Source organism: Heterodontus francisci, chromosome 28 (genome assembly GCF_036365525.1).
Source record: "Heterodontus francisci isolate sHetFra1 chromosome 28, sHetFra1.hap1, whole genome shotgun sequence".
Taxonomy (NCBI): domain Eukaryota; kingdom Metazoa; phylum Chordata; class Chondrichthyes; order Heterodontiformes; family Heterodontidae; genus Heterodontus; species Heterodontus francisci.
In genome coordinates, this window is record NC_090398.1 from 31,947,704 (window position 1) to 31,959,962 (window position 12,259).

The 12,259-nt window shown below is 44.3% G+C and overlaps 1 protein-coding gene across 3 annotated transcripts in view; it reads right to left on the bottom strand.

Annotated features, from left to right (window-relative positions):
* LOC137385170 (NACHT, LRR and PYD domains-containing protein 3-like) overlaps positions 1 to 11,915 on the bottom strand; it is a 67,981-nt gene extending 56,066 nt beyond the window's left edge. For all 3 annotated transcript variants that reach the window (XM_068060140.1, XM_068060139.1, XM_068060141.1), the window contains exons 1-3: positions 11,873 to 11,915; positions 6,719 to 6,795; positions 1,069 to 2,157 (exon numbers count right to left, since the gene is read on the bottom strand). In XM_068060140.1, coding sequence (XP_067916241.1) covers positions 1,069 to 2,140 — 1,072 coding nt within the window. In that variant the 5' untranslated portion in view covers positions 2,141 to 2,157; positions 6,719 to 6,795; positions 11,873 to 11,915. The remainder of the gene's footprint in view (positions 1 to 1,068; positions 2,158 to 6,718; positions 6,796 to 11,872) is intronic.
* Positions 11,916 to 12,259: the final 344 nt, after the last annotated feature.

Here is a 12,259-nt window from a genome sequence, read left to right on the forward strand (position 1 = left end):
GGTGCGAGCGGGGGAGGATCGGGGTGCGAGCGGGGGAGGATCGGGGTGCGAGCGGGGGAGGATCGGGGTGCGAGCGGGGGAGGATCGGGGTGCGAGCGCGGGCGGATCGGGGTGCGAGCGCGGGAGAATCGGGGTGCGAGCGCGGGAGGATCGGGGTGCGAGCGCGGGAGGATCGGGGTGCGAGCGCGGTCGGATCGGGGTGCGAGCGGGGGAGGATCGGGGTGCGAGCGGGGGAGGATCGGGGTGCGAGCGGGGGAGGATCGGGGTGCGAGCGCGGGCGGATCGGGGTGCGAGCGCGGGAGAATCGGGGTGCGAGCGCGGGAGGATCGGGGTGCGAGCGGGGGAGGATCGGGGTGCGAGCGGGGGCGGATCCGGGTGCGAGCACGGGCGGATCGGGGTGCGAGCACGGGCGGATCGGGGTGCGAGCGCGGGAGGATCCGGGTGCGAGCACGGGCGGATCGGGGTGCGAGCGCGGGAGGATCGGGGTGCGAGCGCGGGAGGATCGGGGTGCGAGCGCGGGAGGATCGGGGTGTGAGCGGGGGCGGATCGGGGTGCGAGCGCGGGCGGATCGGGGTGCGAGCGCGGGCGGATCGCGGTGCGAGCGCGGGAGGATCAGGGTGCAAGCGGGGGCTGATCGGGGTGCAAGCGGGGGCGGATCGGGGTGCGAGCGGGGGCGGGTCGGGGTGCAAGCGGGGGCGGATCGGGGTGCGAGCGGGGGAGGATCGGGGTGCGAGCGCGGGAGGATCGGGGTGCGAGCGCGGGAGGATCGGGGTGCGAGCGCGGGCGGATCGGGGTGCGAGCGCGGGCGGATCGGGGCAGTGCCTATTTTGCACGTTAAAAGCAATTACTACCTCATTAGCACTTCTTCCTTAACAAAATGAAATAATAAAAGACAGGTGCAGCAAAGAGAATCCAGAATATGCACCTAGTACAGCTGTGAACTACTGTTCCATGTTCCACGTCTATTACATATTTTTTGTTGGTCAGTAAAGGAATGGAGAGTTTTGCTTTAGTAATTGAGGTATCAGATATTCTTAGAACAACTGTAATGAGTTTAATTCTACTAACCTGTATTTCGTTCAATACTTGTATTATTCTCAAGTATTACATCTCTGGGAGAATGAGTCGCTTCCCTGGTACTGGTTCCTGTGTCCTGATCACCTTCCCTTGTAGCAGGGTGTTGAATCTGACTTTGTTCACTGGTACTGGTTCCTGTGTCCTGATCACCTTCCCTTGTAGCAGGGTGTTGAATCTGACTTTGTTCACTGGTACTGGTTCCTGTGTCCTGATCACCTTCCCTTGTAGCAGGGTGTTGAATCTGACTTTGTTCACTGGTACCGGTTCCTGTGTCCTGATCACATTCCCTTGTAGCAGGGTGTTGAATCTGACTTTGTTCCCTGGTACTGGATCCTGTGTCCTGATCACCTTCCCTTGTAGCAGGGTGTTGAATCTGACGTTGTTCACTGGTACCGGTTCCTGTGACCTGATCACATTCCCTTGTAGCAGGGTGTTGAATCTGACGTTGTTCACTGGTACCGGTTCCTGTGACCTGATCACCTTCCCCTGTAGCAGTGTGTTGAATCTGACTTTGTTCACTGGTACTGGTTCCTGTGTCCTGATCACCTTCCCTTGTAGCAGGGTGTTGAATCTGACTTTGTTCACTGGTACTGGTTCCTGTGTCCTGATCACCTTCCCTTGTAGCAGGGTGTTGAATCTGACTTTGTTCACTGGTACTGGTTCCTGTGTCCTGATCACCTTCCCTTGTAGCAGGGTGTTGAATCTGACTTTGTTCACTGGTACTGGTTCCTGTGTCCTGATCACCTTCCCTTGTAGCAGGGTGTTGAATCTGACTTTGTTCACTGGTACTGGTTCCTGTGTCCTGATCACCTTCCCTTGTAGCAGGGTGTTGAATCTGACTTTGTTCACTGGTACTGGTTCCTGTGTCCTGATCACCTTCCCTTGTAGCAGGGTGTTGAATCTGACTTTGTTCACTGGTACTGGTTCCTGTGTCCTGATCACCTTCCCTTGTAGCAGGGTGTTGAACCTGACTTTGTTCACTGGTACTGGTTCCTGTGTCCTGATCACCTTCCCTTGTAGCAGGGTGTTGAATCTGACATTGATTACGCGATGAATTCTCCATTTCAGTTCATATGTTATCTGCAAAACATTGTATTCCAGGTTACAGCAGAATAAAGTCCCTCACCCTTTCTCCTATTCCAGTAAGTCTCTTCCACATCCTCTGCAAGGCCTTGATATCCTTCTTATATTGTAGTACCCAGAATTGAACACAATATTCCAGCTGAGTACTAACCAGTGTTTTGTTAAGGTTTAGCATAAACTCCTTGTTTTATTTTAATCTAATCCTGTACGAAGAAAGCAAAGGGTCACATATATGGTTTTTAAACAGCCTTCTCAACTTGATCTGCCTCCAGCCCTTCAGGTACACCAACATGTCTCTGTTGCTGCACTTGTTTAAAATTGTACCTCACTACATCCATATTGCCTCTCCTTATTCTTCCTGCCAAAATTTACCATGCACACTTTTCTGCTAAATTTGATCTGCCATGTGTTTGCCCAATTTACCTGTCTGTCAATGTCCTCCAGAAGCATGTCATTATTCCCCGAACTGTTTACTGGGTTTTGTGCCCTGTATACCCAAGTTCAGGTCATTAATATACATACAATAGTGCAGTGGTCCTGATACCAACCCCTGGGAGCACCATTATATTTCTTCTCCGGTCTGAAAAACATCATCGCACCACCGTTCTCCGCTTTCCGTCCCTTCGACAATTTTGTATCCACCAGTCCCTTTAACCCTATGGCCTTTCATTTTGCTAACAAGTCTATTATATGGTACTTTGTCAAGCAGCATTTGAAAGTCCATGTGTACAAAATCAACCCACTACTCTCATTAACCCACTCCATGACTTCATTGAAGAAGTTGATGACTTTAGGCAAACTTAATTTGCCTTTAACAGATCCGGACTGACTTTCATTTATTGGCGCATAAGTTTACAAGCGCCAACTAATTTTTATTCGGATTATTGTTTCCAAAAGTTTCCCCATCATTGACATTCGGCTGGTTGGCCTGTTGTTGGCAGGTGTATCCCTCTTCCCTTTTTTGAACAGGGATGTAACATTTGCAATCCTCCAGTCCGCTGGCACCACCCCACATCCGAGGAGGATTAGAAGATTGTGGTCACAGTCTCCTCAATTTCCACCCTTCCTTCCCTCAGTAATTCAGATACATCCCAATCAGACCTGATGACTTTTCTACTTTAAAGGACTGCCAACCTTTTAAGGACATTCTCTTTGTCTATTTTTATTCTACTCAATATCACTCCTGCCTCCTCCTTTCGTGCTGCATTGACAGCCTCCTCTTCCCTAGTGAAAGCACATGCAAATTACTCATTTAATACCTTATCCATGCCCTCTGCCTCCACAAATTCTCATTTTTTGGTCCCTAATCAGGTCCACTATTCCTCTGACTACCCTTTCATTATTATGTATTTATGAAACAATTCTGGGTTTCCTTTTACGTTATCCACTAATCTATTCTCATTCTCTCTCCTGGCCTCTCATATTCTCTTTAAGATCTCCTCTGCATTTTCTACATTGTTTTGTCTCTACTGTATGAACTTTACAATTCCCATGAACCGTTTTTTCTGTCTCATTTTAACCTGTATATCGTTTATCACCCAGGCTGCTCCAGGTGTGAATGCCGTTCCTTCCTTCTTCCCCTGCTCCAATAGGAATGTGTCTACTCTGGATGAAGCATCTCCTATTTGACATCCTCCCATTTTTCATTATTGTTTTGCTGGACAATTTTTGATTCCAATCCATCTGAGCCAGATCCCTTTTCAACTCAGTAAAGTGAGTCCTCCTGTACTGAAGTATTTTTATGTTTGATTGTACCTCGTCCTTTTCCGTTACTGTTATTATTCGAAGCTGGATGAGATTATGATCACGGTTCCACAAATGCTCTCCCACTAAAACATGCTACATTTCCCCACTTTATTCCAAAGAGGGAATCTTGAGATTTCTCTATCCCAGAGGCTTGTGGATGTTTCCTCATTAAGAATATTTAAATCCGAGATAGATTTTTGATGTCTCAGGGAATCGAGGGATATGGGGAGTGGGCAGGAAAGTGGAGTTGAAGCAGAAGATCAGCCATGATCGTACTGAATGCTGGAACAGACTCAAGGGGCCTCCTGTTCCTATTTCTTATGTTCTTATTTTCATAGAACTAGATTCAGCAAAACTTCCTTCCTTGTTGGGCTGGAAATACTGATAAAGGAAGTTCTCTTGTATACATTTTAGGAATTTCTCCCACTCTTTGCACATTACACTGTTACTATCCCAGTCTATATTAGGATGATTGAAATTTCCCTTCATCACTTCACTGCAGTTCTTACATCTTCCTATAAATTGCCTGCAATTTGCTCCTCAATCACTTTTCCATTATTTGGTGGTCTATATTACTTAGTAATGCAATAGCTCCTCTATTTTTGCTCAATTGTCATCGAATACATTCTTGTCCTTCTCCACTCGGCAACAACAACAACCTTCTCCAGAGCTACAATAGCTTTTTTTTTTCTATACAGCAAACACATCCCTTCTTCTTAACATTCCTGAATACCTTGTAGTCAGGAATATTAAGTTCCCAATTTGCTCCTTCTTGGAGTTTCTCTGCTACTGTCATTGTATCATTCTTCCATGTGGCGACATGCGCCTGTATCTCACCGACCTTATTTACCATGCCACATGTATTCAGGTATCTGCACTCCAAACACATCTTAGACTGTTTCATATTTGGCTGCTGTCCAATCCCTCATATTACTGCACTATTCTTTACATTAGTGCTGTTTGCTTCTCCCAGTCCTCTGTGCATCTAGTTTCCCCTCAAAACATTTTATTCTGGTGCTCACCCCACTGCCCAATTAACTTAAACCATCTCCCAAAGTACCAGTGAACTATACAGTGAGGACAATGATCCCAGCTGTGTTCAGGTATAACCTCTCCATCTTCTCCAGGTCTATCCTGCCCCAGACCTTATCCCATTGCCCCAGAATCTGAAACTCTCTCCTGCACCATTTCTCCAGACACACATTAACCTGGAGTACTGTGGTTAGTTCTGGGCATCTTAGGAAGGATATATTGGCCTTGGAGTGAGTGCAGCACAGATTTACTAGAGTGATACCAGAACTTCAAGGGTTAAATTTCAAGGAGAGATTCCAGAGGTTTGGGTTGCATTCCCTGGAATTAAGAAAGTGATTTGAGTGAAGTTTTCAACATATTATGAGAACAGTTAGGGTAAATAGAAAGAAGCCATTTCTGTTGGTTGGGGGATTCAGGATTAAGGGATAGAATCTACAAATTGGAGAATGAGGTGTGGAAACACTTCTACATGTAAAGGGTAGTAGAAACTTGGAACTCTCTGCTGCAAACACCAATTGATGCTGGGCCAAATGCTAAATTTACACCGCAAATTAATACATTTTTGTTCGCTAATCTCATTGAAAGGGATATCGGGCAAAGGCAGCTATATGGAGTTAGGTGAAATATCAGCTGAAACTCACATCCCAAGAAAGATTTTTTTTTAAATCACAGGGTCGATCTTCCCCGGGTTACACACTGTCTGATCTCACTGGGTCCATCTTCCCTGGGTTACACACTGTCTGATCACACTGGGTCCATCCTCCCCGGGTTCCACACTGTCTGATCTCACTGGGTCCATCTTCCCTGGGTTACACACTGTCTGATCACACTGGGTCCATCCTCCCCGGGTGACACACTGTCTGATCACACTGGGTCCATCTTCCCTGGGTTACACACTGTCTGATCACACTGGGTCCATCCTCCCCGGGTTACATACTGTCTGATCTCACTGGGTCCATCTTCCCTGGGTTACACACTGTCTGATCACACTGGGTCCATCCTCCCCGGGTTACACACTGTCTGATCACACTGGGTCCATCCTCCCTGGGTTACACACTGTCTGATCACACTGGGTCCATCCTCTCCGGGTTACACACTGTCTGATCTCACTGGGCCCATCCTCCCCCGGTTACACACTGCCTGATCACACTGGGACTATCCCCCTATGTTATATAGTTATCTCTGCTGAAAATCAGACTTCTGTAATATCCGTATTTCAAAAGGAGAATTTACTGTTTATGTGAGGTTCCCATTAAATTTTACTGATTTTGTGATGGATCACCAGGATTCACCTTATTCACAGATGTCCAGCTTGGAGAAGTACTGGAAGAGAAGATTGAAATTGAAGAGGTCTGGGAGGAGTTTGAGACTTTTAATAGCGAATATTTTTCCATCAAAGAGGAATGTGTAATGCCTAAGTGTGGTGTGAGGTTTTCAAGTATTTTAATAAGTAATGAAAATATCATGATTTGTAATCTGGGGTTTCAGCTACTTACAAAGTCCTGTTTAGTTAATGGGGATTTCTTTTAGTTTAGTTGTTATACAAAAAGTCTTAGAATGTGAAATTTTGTCGTGTAATTCTTGAAATTGGTTTGGGCGTATAAATCTCGTATTTTTAACATTAACAGTCTCACTAAGTTCATAATCGTCACTTTTTAAACAGTGAGATGATGAGACCATTGATATATGGAATACGTTCACGGGTTTTTCAATCTCAGCAAACACCAATAATGTGTAATTACACATTGACAATTATATACAATCATAATTCTCCAACTACCTGTGTGTCTCGCTGTGTGTCTGCCCTCACCCGTGCGTCCACTTCAAACTATCAGTCAGCGTGCTTTTCTTTACCCACTGTGGAAAGGTAAAAGTGACTCGGTCACATCAGTAATTTCTCCAAATTAAAGCTGAAGTTATCTTCTGGCAATAATTTATAACCAAATTTGAGACCTTGTAAAATTCAGTTACCTACTGTTTCATTCACCGACACTGGGATAATAAACACATAACAACAAATTATATTTTCACAGCACTTTAAACATCGGAAACCATCCCAAAGCGCTTCACAGAAGCCAAATCAGACAAAAGATGGGCGCTGAATAAAGGATGTAGAACGAGGGGTGGCCAAAAGATTGGTCAAGTTAGCCATTCTTAAGGAGTGTCCAAATTGAGGAGAGGGAGGTGGAGAGGTTTAGGTGGGAATTGCAGAGCAGAGATCAGGACCAGCAGAAGGTGTGACCACCATAGTTGTGGAGAAGAGAGGGTGAAATGTACAAGAGAGCAGAATTAGAGGAATGGAGTGTTCTCAGAGGGTGTCTTGTTGGGCTGGAGGAGGAAGGAGACCATAAATGGAGTTAAACAGAAGGATGAAAACTTGTGATGCAATGATTAGTACAAAAGAAAAATATTGCAAATGCTGGAAATCTGAAAGAAAAACAGAAAATGCTGGAAGTGCTCAGCAGAGTTCACGTTTCAGCTCTGTGACCCCTTTGTTTTTTTTTTAAACAGATACAGCACTGAAACAGGCCCTTTGGTCCACCAAGTCTGTGCTGACCAATAACCACCCATTTATACTAATCCTACATTAATCCCATATTCCCGACCACATCCCCACCACCTACCTACACTAGGGGCAATTTGCAATGGCCAATTTACCTATCCACCTGCAAGTCTTTGGCTGTGGGAGAAAACAAGAGAACCCAGCAGAAACCCACGCAGTCACAAGGAGAACTTGCACACTCCGCACAGGCAGTACCCAGAACCAAACCCAAGTCGCTGGAGCTGTGAGGCTGCAGTGCTAACCGCTGCACCACTTTTGTCTCCACAGATGCTGCCTGACCTGCTGAGTATTTCCAGTATTTTCCATTTTTGTATATAAAGATTATTGATGGAACCTCCCACCTGTTAGTAATTCAGGCAGTTAATTATTTTAAGCTTAATCATCAGGATCCTCCTATCTGTGTGAAAGACGGTTTTCAGCCCTGAACCACTTGGCATCTAAAACATTCCTGAAGTTTGTTTCTCTCTGGCGTCTGTGTTTATTCAGTCAGTTTGACAAATGATCTCATTAACATGAAATTATTTCAGTAAAAACACAAGTCTCTGCTCCATTCTCAGCTCATTCACATCCATTCCTAACTGTCTGAAACTGACAAACTGATATTGCTGTGTTAAACAATAATTCATTGTAATAATGAATCAGGAACAAGTTCTCTCTCGGAAGTTACTCCTATTCTGTGACTGGATTGTGTTCATTCCGGCCTCAAGTAACTATAGGCTGATTTTCCAGGTGCTTGGCAGAGAGGGATAATTTGTCAGTGCAAATGTGTTAATAGTTTACTGAGCTGAACTTTGTGTTTGGTGAGTTCTGCAGGTAATGAACACACCCTGGGTAAAGATCAGTTGTACAATGCAGTCACAAACACGATCTTCATCCTGATCAGTTCAGTCCTCCCCCGCCCTATTCTCTGGCACAGGGCTGAATCTGAATCGCACACCGTCTCATTCAGATTGGATTGGCCTGATCCTTTAAACAAAGTCATTCAAATTAATTGCATATACAATGACTAAACTGCCCCCTAACTGTTCAGAAGACCCCACATTGAAACCTTGTTCTGTAACTGGAAGCAAATCTTTATCCTGAATTCAGTTTCATTGTTCACTATAAAATGTCTATTATCAAACTATAAACGGGCAGAGATAGCAATGGACAAAGATTGTGGTTAGTTTATTGCAATCACACTTCATAGGGAAGGGCAAAGTGAACCATCTGATTTAACACGTTATTTATTTGGAATTATCTCCCCTAGAGATCATGAGCTGTATTTTGAAGCCAATTCTAATTCACCACAAATGCAAGTCTTTCGAATCCCAGCTCTATTAATCTCAGTATCAGGCTTTTTACAATGTTCCCCTGATCTGGATTGCCATGGAGTACTTCAATCCCCTTCTCCATCATTACAGTTAGTTTATAAAGCTGGTCAGTTATTAGCTAGAGAACAATGATCATAAAATCAGAGAGACAATCTCCAGTTAATAAGTAATAGTCTCGGCCCTGATCAGGATGTTCACACCCACCATTATCAGGTTCCAGGTTTCACTTACTGGAAATTAATCTGCAAATGTGTGTGGTAAACGAACAAATCCTTTGTATCATTGGCTGGCGAACTTTTATTGGTGGTATTGCAAATTTAACTTTTCATTTCATTTAAATAAAGATCTAACAGCAGATTCAATTAATTGTGAGACTGAAAAACTGAAATGTTAATGAATTTCAGAATTATAATTTACATTTAGTATTGCTGAAAATAGAGACATGTTGCAGAAGCTTTTCATCTTGCACTCATCAGGAAAACAGGGTCAAAATCCTGGAACACCCTTCCTAACAGCACTGTGGGTGAACCTACCCCACATGGACTGCACCGGTTTAAGAAGACAGCTCACCACAACATTTTCAAGGGCAATTAGGGATGTGCATTAAATGCTGGCCTGGCCAGTGATGCCTACATCCCATGAATGAATAAAAAAAATTCTAAAGAATACCAGTGCAAGAGAAAGAAGTAACTTTACACTGTCTGGCAAGACAGTGCTGATTGATTGGTAGAGGTGTTGCCACGGAGAATGCAGCAGTTTATGGTGACTGACAGTTAACTGATAAAATTTGATTGAAATTTAAACCAGGCAGCTTGACTCTGATTGGTCAATGCATTCCCCTGATGAATGAACCAGCTTATTTTGTTTCGCTGAAACAGGATCAATGTGTGTATGTGTTCTTTCTGTCTGCAAAGAATAGGCCCCTGTGCATTGATATACGTTTTTATCCAGTGCATGCAAATGTCCCACACTGCAAGCATGACTTACAATCTTAAATTGGTTGTCAGCATAATTCTTAGCACACTGAGCATTATTTAGCAAATGGTGTCCAATCACGCAATCACATCTAATGTTAGACACTTTGTTTTGAGTTTTGAATGCACGGGCTGGTTGGGTATGGCCTGTACCTTGCCCTTTGTGAACAGTGGAAGGGACATGTTGTTTGATAAGATCTGCCAGTCTTTGCGACTTAAGACCTATATACCTAGCATCACACTGGCATTGAATTTCATATATCACATTACTCATTTGTGTGATCGGCAGGTGAAGATAGATGTTTCACGTTGCTACTCTGCAGTAGCAACACGTGTGGTGTTCACCACTAACAGGATGCTGCCATCAAACCGAAAAGACGTCCTGTTTCTCCTGAATTTACCTTCCCGCCCCACCTACAACAATCTTAATTCCTCTCCTTTCCTCTTGCATGGTTGCTGATTCTGCCCCTGTATCCGTTTGCTCTCCAACTCTTTATTTGATTCCCTTTCCACCTTTTCCAAGTCGGATCACTATCCCTGCTTCCCTCTCCATCTTGCTGCATGTTGGATTTCCCATCCATTGCAAAGGATTCATCAAAGCTATTCAAAGTCTCCGCCAAATGTAGTTACTGGTTGGGAAAATGATACCTACAATACTGGACGAGCAATTGGTTAATATTCCTCTTCAATATTACTTTCATTTTTGCTTACATGACTTTTTTTTACTTATCACTCAACTCCTCCGTTTGGATCTATCTTCTCTGTCCTCACCGTCCTGGGTTGTGACTACATTCCACCAGTAGCAGCTGAAGAGCTGAACATCATAACAAGCTGTCCGAGCAAAGCAATTCCAAAGCATCTCACACTGGCATATTGGACAATATAAAACATTGACCAGCTGTATCTTATCCACAAAGTCAAAACTACAGAGGAGGTTTACCAGGATGTTGTCTTGTCTGGAGGGTATTAGCTATGAGGAGAGGTTGGATTAACTCGGATTGTTTTCACTGGAACGATGGAGGTGGAGGGGTGACATGATAGAGGTTTACAAAGTTATGAGCAGCATGGACAGAGTGGATAGTCAGAAGCTTTTTCCCAGGGTGGAAGAGTCAGTTACTAGGGGACATAGGTTTAAGATGAGAGGGGCAAAGTTTAGAGGGGATGTGCGAGGCAAATTCTTTACACAGAGTGTGGTGAGTGCCTGGAACCTGCTGCCAGGGGAAGTGGTGGAAGCAGGTACCATAGAGACGTTTAAGAGACATCTTGACAAATACATGAATAGGATGGGAATAGAGGGATACGGTCCCCGGAAGTGCAGAAGATGTTATTTTAGGCAAGCATCAAGATCGTCGCAGGCTTGGAGGGCCGACTGGCCTGTTACTGTGCTGTACTGTTCTTTGTTCTTATCACCCAATCAGCCATCTCACAATGATCAGTAAAGTGATAGATGAACTCATCAATAGTGCCTTTAAATGTCAGCATTGACCCAACAATAACCTGGTTATGGGTGTTCAGTTCGTATTGCACCTGAAATCTTCAGACTCAGACTTATTCACAAATGCAAGAGTTAAATTCCAGAGAAATGGTAATTGCAACTCCCCTCAACAAGGCAGCATTTGACTCATTTTGGTACCGAAGAACCCGAACATCCTGAACTCTATATGGATTAAAGAGTGCCCCCACCCGCAATCCCGTAACCACCCACCTCTCCACTCCCATTACCCCATACCCCCTCCCCCAAACTCAGGGCTGGAAACTTTGAATTTCAGTGATAGTTAGGGGTTATGTTGAAGAGTCCCGGACTCTAACTTTGTTGTCATGACCATTTCATACACTAGACATACATTTAATTGTTATTTACAACAATACAGTGTTAGCTTGCGAGATAATATTTGGAAGTTTTTTATTAAACAGTGCTGCTTCCAGTAAGTTAATTTCTGAATAAAACAATTCTTTCCAACTCGATCCATTGTGGATATTTCAACTAATCAATAACATTGAACAACTACGCAGAGAAAAGGCGACGAGTCCATTCGAGTACATAAAAAGACTATAATTGTGTTCAGTAAATTCCCGGTCCTTACCTTGTGTTGTGTCTCCTGATCTCCTGATCCAGAGAGTCTGGTGGGTTCGAGTTATGTGTTCTGCACACACCCTAATTAAAGATTAATTCCACATTCCAGTCAGAAAGATGACCTTCAGACTTTTCATTACAACACAACACGCCCTGTTGTTTGGAGCAAGGAAAATCTGAATGCCACACGGTCTCAGTCAAATTCGAACTGAATTACTGAGCTTTTATCCAATGTCATGGATTCTGTGTATGGTGGGAGAAGATTCGATCAAGGTTTTCACAAGATTGTTATCTGAACAGGAAGAATGTGCAGGGTTACAGGGAGATGACACGGGGGTAGTATTAGGTGAATTGTTCATTCAGAGAGCTGGTGGCGACATGATGGGCCGAATGGCCT